The sequence below is a fragment of the Microplitis demolitor genome, chromosome 5 (assembly GCF_026212275.2).
Source record: "Microplitis demolitor isolate Queensland-Clemson2020A chromosome 5, iyMicDemo2.1a, whole genome shotgun sequence".
In the NCBI taxonomy this organism is placed as follows: Eukaryota; Metazoa; Arthropoda; class Insecta; order Hymenoptera; family Braconidae; genus Microplitis; species Microplitis demolitor.
In genome coordinates this window covers 18,264,942-18,286,757 of record NC_068549.1, presented here as the reverse complement: position 1 = coordinate 18,286,757, position 21,816 = coordinate 18,264,942, and the positions used below count along the sequence as shown (strand labels likewise).

General features: G+C 27.0%; 2 protein-coding genes across 2 annotated transcripts in view; one reads left to right on the top strand and one right to left on the bottom strand.

The window, feature by feature from the left end:
- The window catches only part of LOC103569098 (aminopeptidase N), a 48,832-nt gene that overhangs the window by 2,579 nt on the left and 24,437 nt on the right, over window positions 1-21,816 (top strand). The gene's annotated exons all lie outside the window — the stretch shown is intronic.
- On the bottom strand, window positions 9,362-14,951 carry LOC103569099 (organic cation transporter protein). Its single transcript, XM_008546214.2, has 2 exons — window positions 14,843-14,951; window positions 9,362-14,081 (listed from the first exon to the last, which is right to left on the bottom strand). Exon 2 carries the CDS (start codon window positions 12,648-12,650, stop codon window positions 10,926-10,928), a length of 1,725 nt encoding a protein of 574 aa, XP_008544436.1. The 5' UTR covers window positions 12,651-14,081; window positions 14,843-14,951; the 3' UTR covers window positions 9,362-10,925.

The following is a 21,816-nucleotide window of genomic DNA, read 5'->3' as shown; positions in this document are numbered from 1 at the left end:
GATGTTTTTTTTTTTTTTTATTAGTGGAAGGGGGAGGACACAATGAGGTACTTGAAAAAATATTAAGTTTTCAGGGACTCAAATACGTTAAATCTTTTTTTTTTTTTTATGATATTTAAAGTAAATAGAGAAGTAAATAGATTTCAAAGTAAATAGCAAAATAAATAGAAAAAATTTTCAGTTGCTGTAAAAAAAAAATTCAGTTTTTGTGGGCAATGTGGGGTATCCCTGAAAAAAAGGTGAAGCATATTTCATTACCATTTTTCGACTAACATTTTCGGTTTCTGAAAAAGTTTAACTACCCTGTTTAGAAAATCTCATAGAGTCCAATAGATTCTTATAAATTCCCATAAAGATTTTATTAAATTGAATGAGTTCTATGAGAAGTGCTATAGTTATATCTGAAGTACTCTCTTAAAATGAATCAGTGAATAATTTCATATCTAACTAGAAAATAATTTTCTTGACAGAAGAAAATGAAAATTTATTTTAAAGATAAAGATCAGCATATCTTGAACTAAAGCTAGACTTCTTGGACAAAGTAAATGATCTTGAGTTAAATCTTAAAATTTTTGCCATAAAAATATATAAAATCAAAAGTTTTCAATAGTATAACTTCTCGTAAGAAGAAAGTTACTTCTCAATATTATATTTAAATTTCTTAAAAAATGTTTGCTGTTAAATATCGATACTACTATTCTAATACGTTGTATCCCACACTTGGGAAATTTCTCAGGAGACGATAAAAACGTTGCACGGTCCGCAAAGAAAAATTATTTGTATTATGTTGGCATTGGTATAACCTACAAATTTATTTTCATGTTTTTATAAAATACAGGCATTTGTAGTCAATAAATAATTTTGAATTATATACTGTAAGAAGAGTAAAAAATTATGCATCATTACCTTCTTACTCGTCGTTAATTGCTTTCTTAAAATTAACTTAAAATTAAAAATGTTAAGCGTGACTAAACCTACACGAATGTGGAATACGACATATTAGAATGCGCGAAAGTCTGCGTGTGGGATATGACATAAGAGAATATTTATTTAAAAATACTAAATAAACAATTTGACCTCTAAAATTTTGACATAAGCTGCACATTGTTACAATGATTCCACTTTTTAAAAAAAGTGAAAATGTCAAATTTTGTGGGATAAGACACATTAGAATGGCAGTATCGATATACTGTTTTTTTCATTGTTCCAAATGTTTTGGTCAACGAATGATACTATTTGAAATAGATAAATACTATCAGATATAAAGTATCTAAAATCGAGCACCCTCAGGGAGTTTCTCATTTTAGCTGAATAATAAAACGCAAAGTACTTTAAAATTGAATCATTCAAACGTTTTATAAATACCAACGACGATTGATAGCAGAAAAAATTTATTTACTGAAAGTTGTAAAAGATAACATTTAAAAAAAAAAAAATAAATAAAAAAAGTATAAAAACTTTTTCTCATTTGTCAGCTTGTTTTAGTTGTAGACAGTGTAAAAAGATAATTTAGGTCAATTTAATATAGTGAAATAATATTCTAATAGAAATGATTTACTGAAGATTAAAATTATTTTTATAAAAAATTAACACGTTATTACTTCTATACATAAAACTAGGTTGGTGAAAATGAATATACCAGTTTCAGTAAAAAAAAAAAAAAAATGCAATGTAATTACTCTTAATAATAAAAAATTAAAAAATATTGCTAGTGTACAGAAAACAGTAATAATATTATTAACCTTAACACATAAATATATTCGAAATTAGAACACTACAGTAATTAGTCGGTGAAAATAAATTTATATTAAAATTAGAATTAAAATAAATAATCTATTTTTTTTATTTTTTATGTATCTTTAGTCTAAACAACAAAACTAATTATTTTAACTAAATTAATTACATTACCTACACATATTATGCTTTGTAATACATTGTGTACTTATATAAAATTTACTGGTACGCGTTAATTGCTAAAGTTAGTTGCATTAACGTTATTAAAACCTTTTAAAATAACATTTTCATGTTTATGTTAATTTAAGTTTTATAGCAAACAAACTTGTATATTGTTTAGTTTAAATTACTCATTGATGGTTTGTATAAAATTATAATTTTTATTGTTGTCAGTTAGATTTCATTAGAATTTGAATTGAAATCAATAGTTTCTAGTGACTCATCACTCTTTTGACCCTCACTATTTTTCCCCTTTTTTCCATGGTTCCATATTTATCTATGGCATCGATAATGTGATGGGACAATGAATACAAAGAAAATAAAGTATGTTTTTATTGATATATTACTTGAGACTTCATGTCTCCTTATTGATACATATGATACTATACATATATGATATCTATATCCGTACATTGAATTTATATAAAACTTACTGTAAGACAGTATATATATTTTGTTTTACTTATAAATTTTATTATTATTATTATTATTATTATTATTATTATTATTATTATTATTATTATTGTGTTTGGGGTGGGGGGGGGGTCGGACATTGAGGCAAAATGTCCCCCCCCCCCCCAATGTTTAACATGAAAAGTGTTGGGGGGGGGGAAGGGTAAATGGGTAGCTTAGACTTTGAAAACCTACGAATATTTTTTAGCCGAACGGGTTCCTAAAATTTTTTTAACAGAAATGATTAAAGAATTATGATAAAGGGCAAACTAGGTCACGAGTTCAACAGCATTGCTAACTATAATTTTTTTCAAAAACAATTTATTTTATATAAACGAAAATAATTAAAATATAAATAATTAAGTAATGTAATTATTAGTCGTTACAACGAATGATTAAAAATTTTGAATTGTGTTAAATTAAGGTTCGAATCTTCACTATCAACTCTTTTTTACACTAAATACATAGCAAAAAGTTTCAAAACAAAACAATCGAGATACATTCAGTTTAGTTGGGGGCCCGTCTTACCCACCTTTTTAGGATTTTTTAATTTTTATAGACACAGCAAATCAACACTAAAAACTCAGCAGAAGGAAAAAAAAGTGAAATAAGCTGAAAAACTCACTTTATTGAAATTTTTTAAGGGGGCCCATTTTTCCCCACTTTTAAAAATTTTTTATTTTTAATGAACAGAACAAATTAAGACCAAATACTTGGCAAGGGTGTAAAAAAAACTGAGGATTCGAAAATTTTTTCATTAAGGGGCTCATTTTGCCCCTTTTCCTTTATATTGTATTCGTGAAGGTCCTGCGTAACTTTCTAATATAATAAATTAAGACACCGCAATTTAAGGAATGAAAGATCATTTATGCCAAAAATATAAACAACAATATGACCATGCGCAATGCAAAACATAATATTAAAAAAATGACTATTGTTATTATTATGATTATTATAAGAGAAGAAAGATGTAAGATCACTCTAGGAAACGACCAAACGACTCTAACTTTTTCTATTACTTGCAAGAGAAACTTGTCTTTTTCGTCAGATATCCGAGATTTTTTTATGTTGGATGCAACTATATAACTTGCTTGGGTAAACTCCTTGAGAGTTATTGTGAAAATGTGTCTATGTATACGAGAGATAAAAAAAAGGTATGACAAAAAATAAATAAAACAAAATGATAAAAAAGATTCGTCCGCAATTGCCTTCACCGCGATTCAGGTCATACTTGGACTTTTAAAATTTTCCCATTTCCTCGTATTTTAACTTTACAACCTTGAGATCAACCAAGATCTGCGATTTATTCTAGTGACTTAGATTGCAAAAAGCAATCAAGACTTTTTTTTTTTTATTAATTCACTGGTGTTTTATGGTATGGAAAAAAAAAATTACAAATTGACTAATCTTGAATGCCATAAATTAAAACGACTTTATGTCTAGATTTAAGATAAGAATCGATGTTCATTCAGTTACACAGATGTACTTTTAGGTATAATAACTGTTATATATATACACATATTTAATTGGTGATTGTGGGGCGACAACAATAGTAGGGGGACCATAATATAATCGAGCATATGTTTTGCAAATGTATACTCATATTTTTTCTAAAGATTTCAGATAATAATAATTATTTTTTTTTTATTATTATTATTGTTATTATGTTTATTATTATTATTATTATTCATTCGCTGCGTAAAATCGTGACAAAAATATTGTTCTTCGAAAAATGATAGTATTCAGTTGCTAAAAATACTCTATCAACTAAATAATGAATTCTTAACTTTCTGATAAAAAAATGAGAGGTTTCAAGAGGAAGGATAGAATAAAATTGAAAATTATTATTCTCAGTTCGAATTTTGAAAATTGGATTTTAGTCTAATACTTCTATATAAAATAAGTTATATAGCTGCACGGGACATTGAAAACTTATGTTATTCCTTGAATTTTTTACAATAGATTTTTCAGAGTTCATAAGCACACACGAAGAAAAAATTAAAGGAACTGTTCCTAGTACGTTTATGAAATATCAGCCCATACCGTTATGGTAATGATTACTTGGGATTATGGGATATAGACCCATACTTTTTGGGAAGGTTTCCATAAATATGGTAACAATTCCTATCATTATAGTAACAGTTCCCATAACGCATGTGAAAGAGTCATGGTCATGATTACCATACTCATAGGAATAGTTCCCATAAGCAAATAAGAACCAATCCTATAACCACATTGTAACAGTTCCTAAGCGTATGGTATTAATAATATTATGGGTATGGTTACCATAATATTTAGAAATTATAATTTTGTTTTTTGTAATAAGCGTTTTTTTTTGTATATTTAATCTTTTTGTGAAACTATATTACAATAAAATATTATTTTTGATCAGATAAAAATTAATTTGTAAATAATAATAATAATAGATAACTTCATAATAATTTACACTGCAAAATTCTATAGAAAAAAAAATTATTATAATTTCTAAATATTATGGTGACCATTCCCATAATATTATGGTAACCATTCCCATAATATTATGGTAACCATTCCCATAATATTATGGTAACCATTCCCATAATATTATAGTAACCATTACCATAGGTACATAGTAACGATTACCATAATTCCATAGGAACTATTCCGATACCGTATGAGAATTATATCCATAATTATAGGAATGGTTACCATAATATATATGGGTGTCGTTCCTATAATCAACATTTCAAAAAAACCAGTTACCATGCAGTATGGGAACCATTCCCATAATATACTGTAACTGTTACTATAATTTTCTCTCCGTGCACTGTTAAAAAAATTGTTTGAAGTTTAGAAACATTGTATATATAACGCAATACACATACATTTGTGCTTGAAATTTCATTACTAATTTCCTATTGAATTTAAAATACACGTTTTTGAATTTTCAAATCAACACTTTGAATTTTCAAATAGTTCGTTTTGAATTTTTAAATACAATCTTTTTAATATTCAAATACTTTGTTTTTAATTTTCAAACACTTTCTTTTTAATTTTCAAATAGATGTATTTGAAAATCTGAACTGTTTATTTGAAAATTAAAAAGCGTGTATTTTAAATTCTATACGATCGTTACAATGAAATTTCAAACACAATTGTATGTGTTTATTGCGTTGTACACAATGTTTTGAAAATTCAAACAATTTCTTTAAAAATGTATGGTTACATGGAAATTAAAGGCTATTAGGTACATAAAGTAACAAAGTCTTTATTGATAAAACTTCAGAATTTTGTAAACTGTTATCAATTCCTTATAAACAACATTATAAATTTTTTTTTTCAACCATTATTATAATATAATATAATATAGAGGGTAATTATATTTTTTTTTCTTAAACATTTAAAAAAGTAGAAATTAAATAAATATTTTAAAGTTAAATCACATTTTAATATTTAAATCACTATAAAACTATATTATGTTTATTAGCATTATGCTATATCACATTTAATACTGTATACTGTCCATGATGTTCAGTTCAGTCACAAGTTTTATTTACTTTATATTATAGAGGAAATAAAAACTTAACAACAATAAAGTCTGATGTACACCGCTCACATTACTCAAATTTATTATATATTTAACTAATTAGTATTAATACACAATCTATGATTACTGAACGCGCAGCACGACACGCGCAGAAATTTCATATACAAATATTTGAATTTTCAAATAAGTATTATTAAATTTCAAATGGAATTATTAAAATTCAATGTGTCTTAGGATTGTCAATACTTGCTCTGAAAATATAAAAAACAAGTATAAATTTTAGGTACATCAAATTTGAAGCTTTTATCATTGAAAATACAATTCAAATATCTAGTTATGAAAATTCAATTCCTTTTGTATTGTAATTTTCAAATTATTTTTTACAGTGCAGTGACATAACTGTTATTTGGTTCTAAAATAGTTTTTTCGTGCCTGTATAAAATATGGAATTTTCGACAAAATCTATTCGGCAAATCTAGAAAAAATTTTTTTTCAATGCTGCGTTTTTTTCTTTTTTTTTTCGAGCATCAATTTGATAGGGATCTGAAACTTTCAAGACCATTAAATTTCATTGGTATTTTTGTATCGTTAAATAATATGTTGTGTGACAGGGGATGAAACAAGGCGATTTCAGATAAGGGTAGAGATGACGCAATACGTCAACCTAGTTTTTTTTTTTTGCATTAAATGTAGATTTTCATATCATACTAAAGAATTATATTTAATATATAACCAGTGTCATCTTTTTCATTTAATTGTAATTTATAATATTATAATAAATAAATAAATAAATAACGATTGGCAGCTCAATAATGGGTCCTTCTATTTGCTCTTTAGCTCCTGAGTGGATGAATGATACTTTTTTTATTGCACTTAGACAATGAATGGAAACTTTGCTCAACTTTTTCCCCTTATCGAACGAAAAGGTTCAGAGAAAAAGCTAAAATTGCTTGATTATAGTGTAATGCATCGATCCCTGTCCTTTGTTTCATAAATTCACATTCAAAGCTTTCATCTAAGACAAAAAAACCAGGAAAAAAATTTCTGAAAACCTGTCGAGTTATTTTTACTTATTTTCAATTTTTTATGAATAAGTTACCATCACGGTACGTTACCAGTAGACTACATACAGAATTTCTATAGAAACATTTTTTTTTTTAAGTCCATGTCAGGTTTATAAAAATCTGTATTTTTAGTTTTACACCAGTCTCCACTTTCAGTCTTAGGGAAATCTGAGGCAAGATTTTTCCAAAAAGTTTCAAGTAAATATGTCGTATTACTTGGCTTAAAAGATATATAAGATTAGATTTTCTGCAGAATTACTTAAAAGGTGCGAATTTTTGTCATTACATCGTGAGCTTAAATAATGCGTTTGAACTTGAAGAAATTCTGAGAGAAAAAAATTCGATAGCCAAAGCAATTCTGCAGCACCTTTGCTCAAGAATTTCAATTGACTGCGTATAAGAATGCAATAATTGCTTGAAAACCGCGCCATAATGAGCTCATTACGTCACGCTGGTGGAAAACGTAGGAATCTACATTGCCTTTTCAGCGATTATGGTGCAATGACCGATAAGCGGTCACTTAGGGTTCGCTTTATAGGCATGTGATAAAATAGGATCACCGTTTACACCCTCGCAGTTTTGAGAATACCGTAAAAATGCTGTTAATTTTCAGCATTTATGCACATGTGGTAAAGTGACCGTTGTAATTTTGCAATAATTTGGTTATATTGGCCAGTTTTTTTCACTGTAGTTAGAATACCAACCATAAATCAGTTTAGATGGGTCAACATGAAAAATCATGTTGGTGCAAATAAGTGAAGAAACATCGTTTTTAACAATTTTCTTTGATATTTAATATATTATTGCTCTGATATAGATTTCTGCCTGAATGCATTTTTTTTGTTGAACATCATCGTGAATAAACATTTAAAATATGCTTGTTCATTAATTTTCAATTCTTAAATTGTCAAACTTTAGCATGAAATGTAACTAATTTGAGCTTGAAAACCTCATAAGAAAACAACTGCATTCAAGAGTAATTTTGAATTCGAAAATGTATTCACAATAATACTCCTCGAGCTCGAAAACGGCGTAAAATTGTGGGCCAATCGTTGTCCAGATTTTTTTTTTTTTTTCAAAAAGCCAAGTACAAAAAAAAAAAATAAAAAACTAAACATATTCACATGTCGAAAATTAATAAAAATATAGGAGCAATTTTTCTTATACAGAAAAAAAAAAGATTTCTTGACGGAAAAAATTTTTTCTTGCTCTAAGAAAATTTTTACTCGACCCAAGAAATTTTTTGTATTATTAAGTGAAAAAAATTTTCTTGGGATGAGGAAAAATTTTCTTGGAACAAGAAAAAAATTTTTAGGTGAGAAAAAAATTCTTGAGACAAAAAAAATTTTTGTCTTCAATTCATAATACAAAATATTTCTTGCACCAAAAAATTCTTATTATCGGTGAAATATTTTATTTTTTATAATTTGTCGTTTTTAATAAAATCTAAAAATCGTAAGACATCAGCTAACCAGTATCACTTATTTTTGAGCTGGGCATTATTTAAATCGAAAATTTCAAATGGCTACCGACATTTCTTATAATTGAGCTAAAAATTGTTTTCAATTGAAGAATTTCATTCTCGGCATGTCCTAAACAGTAATAAGTTTTGTTTTAATTTTTCCTTGTAATACTTACATTATTACACTTTGTTGAAATGGATAAATTACCGTTCACTATTTCTTACGGAATGTGATAATCGAAAGGCCTTTCTCAAATAATATCAAAAATATTATTATTACCAAGATAAAAATAATTATGTCGAATTTAAAATCAATATTTCATCAATTTTATACTAAATATAATTTTTTGAATTCTTAATTTTCAACTTTTACTTTATTCAAAAATTATCATTAAGAAATAAAAATAATCCGAGATTTAGATGGTAAGAATTATAAAAATTAAATAAAGAATAATTACAATAAAATTATCCTTTACATTTAAAATGCAAAATTTGTTTATCTTACCTGACATATTGTGATTTCAAGAATTTTTATTTATTCGATAAGATAAAAATTGACATTACTTACAAATATAATACGAATAATACATCAGTAATTCTCAAAAAAAAAAAAGAAACAATTGATTAATAAAATGAATAATTAATTTTGTATTCAAAATTTTTTTTTTCTTACATTTTTATAAATACATAAATTTGACAAAATAATTTTTTTAAGTAAGCTCGATTATCGACGGTATCAACATTTATATTAGGGTGCTTCGTAAAATACTTTCGCCGGAAACGAAGCACCCTAATATGTATATATATATATATATATATATATATATATATATATATATATATATATATATATATATATATATATATATATATATATATATATATATATATATATATAATTCCTAATATGATAAAATATTTAAAACCTTATGACCAATGGACTATCAACACTAATAATCAGTGAAATTAGCGTTCATAAAGATCAATAAATATTTTACTTTCTCAACTCTTATCATCATATACATTAGTACATTCTAAGTTAAAATATTAATAGCCATTATTTATCTTTTAAAACATAATGATTAACTGTAGTATTGTATACATTTAAAAAAATATTATATTATTCATTCAATTACCATAGCTCACAGTATCACAATATCAGCCACATTGTTTGATAATTAAGAAAATATTTACTTACAAATTAAGATAGACACATCATTTGAAATTATAAAAATTACATTTTTATATTTTTTTATTCCCTATTTGAAATATATTACTCTCACAATACTTTTTAATTGTATAAAAAATTGAACCTCATTTTTATAATTTTTAATCAAAAATATATTCTATTCATTTTTTTATCTCAGAATTTGTGATAAAAATAAAAAATACTTAAGTAATATGAGCATAAATCATAAAAAATATGTAGTAACAATAATTATAATAATAAGTAATGATTTTTGAATAAAAAAATATCTTAGACTTTCGTCTAGTGCAATAGATATGCCTGTGAAAAATGAATCTTATACATGAAAATTGGCCATGTATACATATAACTTACTCGTATAAAAAAAATTCGAACTTCGAAATTTTTTACTTTTAAGAACCTTTTTGGAACTAAAAAAAAATAATTTGAATCGCAGAAATGACAAAAGTTTACAATTTTTCAATATTTTTTATCGATATGAAAGTTCGATTTTTTTCCGTCTTCGAATTTTCAAATTTATTAGAACTATTGAAATATTGTGAATTTTAGTCATTTCTGAGACTCAAATCTTATTTTTTTTTTAGTTCCAAAAAAGTTGAAAAAAATTAAAAATCAAACTTTCTCGAACTTCTATCGAATAAGATTTTTTATACTTGAGAAATATACCGAATGCTCGAAAAAATTTAAACTTTTATACCAAAGTAAAAAATGAATAAATTTCCTGGAAGCATCCTTGAAATTTTTTTAATCCTTTTTTTAATTTCTTTCTCTAATTTCTTTGTATATATTCGACGAAAGTTCAAAATTGTCTCAAATTTTGAAGTTCAAAATTATTCTCTATATATACACAATGGGTGTATACACAGGCATATAAACTACATATATGGTCAATTTTTCACAGATATAATAAAAAAAAAAATTACTCATAAATATACAAATGTTCGACATTATATATATTAATATAATGCACTAAAACTTATTAAAATGATCTAATGAATCTTAAAATAGATATTCCTATTTCCGAAAATAACCGGAAAAAAATTGATTAATTTAATCATTAGTTACATTGCATTATTTATTTTTTTAAAAATATTTAAGAAAATATTCCTTATTTTCAAAAATTCACTTTTTACTACGGAAGTACATGAAAAATTTTAAGTAGTCAATTTATAAAGCAATAATTGATTAATAGTATTATTATGAATTAAGGCAATAACTTTTCCCATAACAAATAAGGCAGATATTTGTTTTCTATCCTAATTATGTACCAGTATTAAGTTTCTCTTCAGTTTCGATGACTTTTTCCCCATTTTTATCATCGACAGCTTTAAGCATAATATCTTTTTTATTATGTCTCCGTCCAAGGCAAGTTGTAAAGCAGGTATCTCCTACACCGAATTTTTCACCGTCTTCAAGAGTTTCCGGCATAGGATGACCAGCAGTTTCCGGAAGATATAAAGCCATGAATCCAGAAATCAAAGCAAATCCACCGAACGTTGTAGCAGGAACTCGGGGATCAAGCGTATCCAATAACAATAGCATCGGCGTTAAAGCACCACTGAGACGGCAACACATAGATCCTATTCCAAGGGCTGTGTTTCTCAGTACAGTAGGAAATAATTCGGCAGTATAATTGTAAATAACAGCAAATGAAATGGCAATGCAGGATTTACCAAATAGTACAATACCTATTACTGCACCGCCAGATCCTGACAATTCTTTAGGAATCGACGCTGCAACAATACAACAAATACCACCAATAATCATAAAGGAACTGACCAAAAATCGTCTTCCGACTCTGTCCATTGTTAACACAGTAAAAACATAACTCGGCCATTCAACGACTCCATTCAAAGCGAGCATCAAATATGGATTTCCTTCAAGTTTACCACTGCTCAAAGAAAGACCATAGTAAACAATGGCGTTGGCAAACCAATTGAGACAAACGTTCAAGAAATTTTTTCTCAAGTTAGGTGTTTTCAATAAATCAATCGCACCATACGATCTTGAATCATCAGTTCGTAAACTCCGCTTGGCTTTATTTTTTGACACCAATTTGGCTACATCTAGTTGCGTATTATCGCCGTTTATTTTAAGTGCTTTCTGGACAATTTTGATGGCCTCTTTGGCACGACCCTGAGCCCAAAGCCATCGTGGTGACTCGTCCATTAACCACCAGTGTCCAATCAATAAACTACTGTGAAGACCATACACTATTTGTAACCACATTCTGTCTTTTATTATGTATCCCCAAAATGCAACAATAGCGAAACCAAGTGAAAACAACGCTTGGAACATTATTCCACAGAATGTTCTTTTTGATGCTCCGACCATTTCCATCGTAAGTACAAATCCGGTAATGTAAGCTCCCGATGATCCAAAGATACCGTATAAAAATCGCACCAATAAGAATGTAAAGTATTCGGGAACCAAAGCGACTAGAACACCAAGTATAAGTTGTCCAGTGGCTGATATACAAAATATTATTTTACGTCCATATTTATCAGCCAAACTACCCAAAGTAACAGCGCCAGTGAATACACCAATCATGTAGGTGGCCTGTGCTACTGCACCTCGCCATTTATTGGAGCAAACGAAATTCCACTCCATTCCTCGCGATGATTTATAATGGGTGGTATCATAAACCCACTTATCACAAAATTTTGTCTCGTTATCCTCGTCTAAGTAAGTACAGGAATCCAAGTTTAGAAACACACCATCAAGTTTCGTTCCATTAGTATAAGTTGCGTTTACACCTGGGACATTATCCCAATTAAGTTCTGCAGCATCTAAACCCAGTCTATCACCAAGTCCTGGTACAACACACTTGTGCTCAGGTACTGCAGCAACAGTCATCAAAGTCAGCATGTGAAGTCCTGCCAGTAATCCAGCCAACACATGCAGGGAAAATTGAAACGTCTGATATTTGCCAAACTCACCGAGATGAGACATGAGTTCCTCAAGATCATTGTCGACGCTCGCCATTTTGTCACAGGTCAAGCAGACGTTACTCAACTAAATTATTAATAATCACTTATCACATATATATTTACGCGTAAACTTTCGACGTGAGCTGTCGGAGCCGATCAGTCCCGTGTACCGTTCGACAGTGAACTGACGAACTCGGTTACTAACCTCTGGTAATAGTCTCTTACTAAATAAGAAAGACAACTTGTAGTCGTGTGAGTAAGAGGTATCAGTTATTTTTTTCCAAGTTGCCTTGACTTTCCTTTTTTAAATCAAATCTCTCTCGCTTACACAAATACGATATACAACAGTATAAGACAACTATACAGTTTACTTGTATTATTAGTTCACTATCACCGTCATAAGAGCCCACCGGTACTTGAATCTCATTCGTCAACACACTGCTTACAATTAGCTTAGCCTAAACTTTTATAAAACCCACAGTTATATCTAAGTATCTAACACCGACTTACGTTACTTCATCTGCCTTAATTTGTTTGTTACTTAACATTAAAATTGTCGCGATAAACTTGACTCGATAGGGGGCTATTAAGCCTATTAAGAGTAAATAAGTGAGGTCAATTTCGGAATATCTTTGTAGTGAAACTAAATCGAATGAATTTTTTTTTTATTAATTTAAATTTACTTTTATTCCACTGACATATATTTCTATTTATATATCTCTGAAGCTAATAAATAGTGTAAATATGTGAAAAACAATGTAATTTATATCATATATAATCGTTTAGGCTTACAAGATATATAAATTTTTATATAATAAATACTTCGTAATTATTTATCATTTTATTTGTCAGGTTAAATAAATAATTTTTGTGTATGAAAAATATCAATTAAAAATTTTAAATATTCAAATAATTAATATTATATCTGACTGAAATAAAATTGAGTTGTCTTTATAGTTGTAATTTTTTTACGTTAAATTAATCTTGATGTCAATTTGGCTAATGAAATAAATACGTCATTTTATAATTTAAATCGTAAATGTTTGATGCGTGTATTTAAACTGTAATTATATTAATTAATAAATGTTCCTTGATTATTAATTATCTTGATATGCAGGTCAATTAAAAAATTATGTTTTGCAATTAAAAGTGAATAATAGATATTTTAAACTGGCTCAATACACATCATTTACGTGGATGTCTCAGAGATGATAAATTTTGAAAGTGGATATTTTTTTTTTCTTTGATATTTTTTTTCGACTTATTAATAAATATCAGAATATGCTGATGGTTATATTATTAAATAATCATATTATTTAACATACGAATTTTTCTCATACTTTCTTGATGCGTGACGTCATTACTGTAGTATACGATTGCACTTTGTATACGGTTACGGTACAGATAATTCGTTATCAACTTTTTTTTATTTGTTCTCGTTTACTTGCATTAGCTTATGGTTTTACTTGAACCAACAATTCGATAACTAAGCAAACAAAAAAAATAATAATTAATAAAGTAATGAAAAAAAAAAGTTAGTGTTTATTATTAAAGAAAAATAAAGTTAATTATTTAATTAGTCTAGAGCATAATTTTTAATTAGTTTATTACTTATTTGGATAAAAAAATTAATTAATTAAAATTTTTTATTGACAAAAAAAAAATTTGGCCGTAAATTTTATTTAAATAAAATAATTTTTTTAATTATTTAAAATTAATTAATAATTAAAAAAAATTTATTGATTAGTTTGTGATACGAGAAATTTTTAATTAATCAATCGTAATATTTACACTTTATGTTTTTATAAGTTAAAACTTTTTTAAAGTTAGTAATAAAAATATATATTAGGTTATATATATATATAATTACATACACACGCGGCGAATCATAAAATGATCGTAAAAATATATTGGATTAAAAATAAATATTTAATTTAATAATAATATAAAGTTGATTAAAAATTACAAAATTTGTAATCTTAATTTCATCATAGTTGCCCCAGCATTAATTATGATGAAATATTATTTTAGAGTTTTGATATGAACTTAAATAAATACAAGCTTATCAATTATAATTTTTTTTTATTTCTACTTTTTAATAACAGTTTAAAATAATAAAATGATACGATAAAAATTTAATTGCAAATAAATTAAAAAAAAATGGTTATTATTATAATATGTATTTTTAAATTTATAATAAAAAATGGAGAATGCGTTAGAAAATTCAAGCGAAAACGTGCTACTTACTTTACGTGTTTAATGAAGAATGAATAAATGGAACACTTGTGTTTTGTAGACAATCTCGCGAGCGACTGTTGCCGGCAGATGGACAACACGCGATTATAGTCCGTTTATATTCGTCTTCCAAACGCTAATAAATTAGTGACCTCGCTGAATTGCCATATTTTCTGAATATTGTATTTGATGTAAGCGTTGCAATTAGAAAATAATAATTATTTTAATAATTTTTATTGATGATTGACAAAAATTTATCTGAAACAGACGTTAAATTACTATTAGGGGGGTACTTAAGAAAATACTAAGTTTTTGAGAAATACACATCTTTTATTTTTGATAACATTCAAAGTAAACAGAAAAATTATCAGTTGCCGTTGAAAAAAAAATTATTTTTGCGGGCAAAATGGGGCACCCCTAAAAAGGGTGGAAAGAAAAATGGATGTTAAATAAATTAAATTTTCGGTAATGGATTAGAAGTGGGGTTCCACCGACTTTCAGTAAATTAAGTCGAAAGAGATAAACATAGAAGGATACTTTGATAAAAAAATTTTAGACACCATAATTAATGTAAACGAATAATTTTTTGATTTTTTATATTTTCAAACAGCCATAACTTATATAAATATTTTTTTTTTTGAAATTTTTTTTCATCATCAATCCGTCGAAGAGTAGAACAATTTGAAAAAAAAAAAAAAAAAAAAAAAAAAAAAAAAAAATTCAAACAGAAGACATTTTACAGTAAAAAAAAAGTGGAGCCCCACTTCTAGACCATTATCAAATTTTTCTGCAAGGAATTTAGATAAAGAAAATTTATGATTCTAAAGTGAGTAGACAATTAACAATTTTCGAATTTTTTTTCAGTTCAATTAAAAAAAAAAATTATAGGTGCAATTTTTGAAATACTTTTTTATTAAATTTATCGTTCGATTTTTTTTCCGTGCAGCTACTTTCAATTATATCATAGAAAAATGACATTTGACATAATTATCGGATGCAAAGGAAGAAAATAAAATTTTTAATAGCTTTCATCATAAAAAAAATTTCATTGACATTTTTCACTGACACTCGATTTTTTAAAAAGTTTTACAAAAAAAAAAAGTTCAAAATAATACTCAATTATATTCACAAGTTATTTTGGAATTTTTAAAAAATATTTAAAAAAAATTTTTTTTTTTTATAAAATTTTGGGGTACCCTGTTTTGCCCCAGCCCCCGTTACATATATATTTATATTAATATTAAAAATATGGTTAGTTTGGTAACTCACTGAATAATTATGTTCAAGTTGTATATGTTAATAAAAATAGTAGAATATTTCCATTTTCTTTAAATACACACGTAATCGTTGATCACGATGTTATAAATTTTTTCTTTATCACGACAATTGAGAGCATGTTGTCTTTAATATAAAGATTTACTGAGACTTCATTGCAATATACTTTGATCCTATCATATCTGCATTTGATTTGTTACTGATCGTTGATTTTGATATCCTTAAAAAAAAATGCATCTTAGTAAAAATAAATTGATTGCAATATTTACAAACAAATAAATAAAATCATAATATTTAAATATTTTCATTCACGAGTGTTGTTCCGTAAACAATAAATATATGACGTAGAAACGGTATTTAATATATAATATAAAAAAAAAAGTTTATTGCTGGAACGAGGTCGTTTTTATTAAATCATTTTCCATTAATAAAGTGGTGATATTATGATATCTTTTACAATTTGTAAAATTATTATCAATTCATGTTTTTCTTTTATAGTTTGCCAATAATAAATTTTACAAATAAATATGATTCTGAGAAATAAAGATTGGAGGTATATAAATAATTGAAATTTTCGAATTATTTAAAAAATTTAAAATATCTTGCAAATTGTAAGTCGGTCACTATCAAATATTAATACACGGATTATTAAATTAGTTATTTTCGATACGTGTGCGGAACGGTAGGGATTCTGACGGCTCGAAGTGACGTCACGAGTTTGAGGCTATGGACGCATTCTTAGCGAGATCGGATATAGTACGAGGTCTTGATGAGAATGTATCCATAACCTCAAACGCGTGCCTGCACTTCAAGTTTGTCAGGGTTCCTACCTTTGAGCATAAAGTATCGAACAAAATTTTTTGTTATATCGACGGCGGAAGTTGAATTTGCGAGAGAAACAGTCAAAAATGTTTAATTACTGTTTAGTTAATTTGAAAGTTCTACCTAGCGGACGTTTGTCGAATTAAAAAATAATTCGACTCATGTATAGTGTATTGTAGTAGCCGTGTAGGAATGTAGAGACAGATAGAGAGAGAGAAAAATTTCTTTTCGATACTAGTTCGAGGAAACCCTGGTGGAAATTTTTCGGACTTCTGTCTTAAAAAGTCTTTGGAACTCTGAAAAAGTCTTTAGAACTCTAGAACTGAGTTTTAAAGACAGAGGTCCGAAAAATTTCCACCAGGGAAGTTAACTAAACTATAGATTGCCAGAAATCGTATAGTTTGTGCCCTCTGCATGTTACTCGAAAATTCAACTTCCGCGGTTGTTATGAAAAAAAGCTTCTTTTTAGTGAAAAAATACTTGGGGAATTCAGTTTTTTCGTTTTAAGTAAAAAGAACACGTGCTGAAGGACGATCAAAGTTCATTTTTCGATACAATCGCGGTTTTTTTTAATATCTTATGGAATATGCAGATTAGAGAAAAAAATCGTAAAAACAATTTTGTAGGAATTTAAATTCTTGACAAAAAAGGTTATGTTCGTTTTTTTTTATAAAATGTGTATTTATTAAGATATTTTTAAAAAACTTTTTTTAAATCTGATGAATTGAGCGTTTTAAGGATTACAAATTTTGAAAATGAAATTTTTCTAAGTATGTAGAAACTGTAACAAGTATTAATAGTTGGTATGTTACGAGTTACGAAGTCGTCTGTATTTAAGAAAAAACGTTATTTTTAACATTTGTTATCCTTTAAATGTCCAATTAACAAGATCTGAAAAAGTTTTTTTTAAATATCATTGTAAATACACATTTTATAAAAAAAATGAATATGACCTTTTATATCGGAAATTCAATTTCCTACAAAATTAGTTTTCTGAGTTTTTCCTCTAACCTGCATATTTCATGAGATATTTAAAAAAAACCGCGATTCTATCGACAAATGAACTTTGATCGTCCTTCGGCACGTGTTCTTTTTACTTAAACCGAAAAAACTAAATTCCCCACGTATTTTTTCACCAAAAAGAAGCTTTTATGGGGTACCTGAGAAAATTTAATTTTTAACGACCACCCTAATAAATAATTGTTATAAAAAATTTTCATAATATATCAAAAGTTAGATAAAAACTATATGTTCGAATTAAATATGGACACGCAGAGAATTTTTGAGTAAAATTTACCCATAAATTTTGGTACTGTAAGGACATCTAGCCAGTAACCAAATTTTGACAATGTTGTTAGTAGAAATTGCATGGAAAAAATTTATATGTTTACCTCATGTCCTCACAGTATCATACTTCTTGGATAATTTTTACTAAAAACTTTTTTGCTTGTAGTAATATTCAATTCTATTAGACCACTATTTGCGCATTCCCAAACATATTTCATAAGTACCTGAAATATTTATGACAAATTTGAATATTTTGATGTTCAATTAATAATTTATGGTATTCTTCAATTATAACATATATGAGACGTTGTTGAAAAATGTAAAAATGGCAACTACTTCTGTAATCTATATTTACGTAAAGTACAGTTTGTAAACTGATCTCGGCTTATGGAGGAGCAAAACACTTTCACACATGCAAAAACTCGTCAAAACTAGTTGAGTATAAAGAAGAAAGGGTTCTTTACTTTTAATATATTCATTGAATACATCACGAATCTCATATCCCCACTATACTATATCTGATCTAAACAGGTTCTCTTGTTCTTGGGTTTTTATTTTAATATATATATTTTATGTTCTTCGAGCGTTATAATCAAGTTTAGTGGGTAATATTCATATTTTTATATTAATTAAAATAAAATTCATTTTCTTCATAATCACCAGAAAAATGGAGATTTTTGTCTCTAAAATTTATCAGTATCATTCAATAAAATTTTTTTTTTCGATTAAAAATAATTATAGTTTAATTTTAAACCCTCTTATTTTGTTTACTTAAATTTTCTAAAACAAACTGTATTTATATTTTTGCACTAAATTTTTTTTTCGTAAAATATATGACTAATTAAAGAAAACTATTCAAAATAACTCTTGAGTGACGAAAATATTTATTTTTCATAGTGAGAAAAAATTACTATTGAATAATAGTAAATTATGGGAGTATTAAAACATATAATAACATTCAGTTTTATTTTGATAAGAGCATTTTATGATGAAAAAATTCTACTTTTATAAATATGTACTTATTAAGTATTCAAATATAAAGTACTACTTGATAAGTAATTAGGAGAAAGTAGAGTACTTAATATTGATTGAATTTTTCGTTGAAAAGATTTAATGCTAATTTTAAAAACCCGCGGAATAAAAAAAAAGGTTTACTTTTTTAACAAATCCTTGAATTATTCATCTTTTGCAATAATTTTCATTGAAAGCTGCGTTATGGAAAAAAATTTTTAGTTTCAATTCTCTATACTCGAAAACTAAAAATTTGACGAAATCGTAAACGCGGATCAAATTCGGATTGAATGCGACGTGGGTGATTTTTTTCAAAACTCCGAAAATCTGAGTGACGGGTGAATTGAGATTGAAATAAAATCCGGATTCACTCGTAATCGTTGCCATAGTATTATGGTAATCGTTGCCATAATATTTAGAAATTATAATAATTTTTTTTTTGTAACAAGCGTTTTTTTTATATACTTAAAATTTTGTAATATACAAAAAAAAAGCTTCTTACAAAAATATCAAATTATTATAATTTCTAAATATTATGGGAATTATTACCATGATATTATGGTAACTATTACCATAATATTATGGTTATGTTTACCATAATATTATAGGAATAGTTACCATAATATATAGGGCTTATTCCCATATACACTTAGGAACCATTAGGAACCATAGGATTGGTTACTATTTGCTTATGGGAACCACTCCTATAATTATTGCCATACTCCTATGAGTATGGCAATAATTACCATGATTCTTTCACATGTGATATGGGAACTGTTACCATAATGATAGGAATTGTTCCCATATTTATGGGAACTTTTCCCAGAAAGTATGGGTCTATATCCCATAATCCCAAGTAATCATTACCATAACGGTATGGGATGTTATTTCATAAACGTACTAGGAACAGTTACCATACTTTTCTCTTCGTGTACTATAACCTTTTTCATAAAATTTTTTTATTAATACTCTGATCATTATTATCTCAATTTTGCACTATTATATGTATAGTTTTATTTGCAGAGTTTATATAACAAATTATAACATGTAGAACATATACGTAAGCACGAAAATATTGAGTCGATTACTACAAACTGAAACTTAATACTATTTGTGTTAGTCATATATTTACATATCTTTTATAATCTTCTTAATTTCATGAAATGTTTGAAAACATTTGTATAGATAACACTGACAATAAATGATATAAGTTAATTTTTTTATGATGACTTGCTGTATAAAATAATAAGTGTTCAAATATGCTAAGAGTAAAGAAACAACTTATTTTTATTGGTTTAGCGATATTTACCACTGGTAATTACATTTATTTCGAATAACATTTTAAACTGAAGATCGTTAGAGAAAACTATCGTCGGAAGGTCCAAAATTTCGTAACACTGTTAATTATTTCTTAAATACACAGTAAAAAATTTTCAATCCGCGGTGTGGCGCGAATGATTTGGTGTTAAAAATTTCTAAGGAAGGGAAAGTTACAGGACGTGCGGTGTTAAATTTTGGACCGTGTAAATTGGAATGTTCACACCACCAACGATATAAATGTATGTTATTCATTTAAAACTCTCGATTACTTTAATACTAGGTATTTAATTTTTATTTTAAAATAATCTAAATCAATAATAAAAATGATATACTAGTGCTGCAACTTATATTATTTGATGTTTTTTATCACAAATCATATTATCGGACAATGTTTGAGGTAACAACACGGAAAATTGTGAAAGAAAACACTCATACTGTGTTAAAGGACACCACTTGATACTTCACACCGAGCAGACTGTGTACACTGTAAACAATTATTTTTGTTGTTTACCTTCGAATTGAGTATAAATATAATTAATTAACGGGAAATAAAGACACTTATGTAGGTGCAATTATTTTTTTTTATATTGCTAACGTTTCGTCGCTATTTGTGACTTCCTCAAGGCTCTACACGGAAAAAAATTTCCTGTAGCTACAACAGGAGGCAGTCATATTGCAGCAACGGGAAAAAATCCTGTTGTGGCTACAGGATTAATACTGTTAAATATTTAACACAAAAATTTCTAACACTGTTTTTTGACGCAATGACGCAAAATTTTTTACTGTGTAACTATATTTTACTATTAAGTCGCAACAACAAGTTACTATGGGCACTTTCGAAGAACACCAAAAGCCCTACAATTTGCGACCAAAACCACGTCGATATCATAAAACGCAGCTAACTATTAGAAAGTTAAAAAAAAAAAGTAATTTAATTTATGTGTAATTTAAATGGAAAATCTTGGAAATCAAATGGAAAGTACTTGGGATTGGAATTAAGAGCTCAAACTTGGCAGGAATTTTTGTTTTAGCATAAGAAACAATATTTTGCTTGATGAGCAACAAAAAAAATACTTTTGCCGGAAACGAAGCATCCTAATATTTATGTATAACAAGATTGAAAAAAAGCTGCACAGTGCTTATTATACAAGTTAAATCGTCGATTCAATTTTTGTGACTACTTTGCAATACGCACTGTTTTTACTGTAAAAAATAATTCATAGCATTATGACTTGGCAAAGTCACATTTCATTTAACATGGACAGAACAGT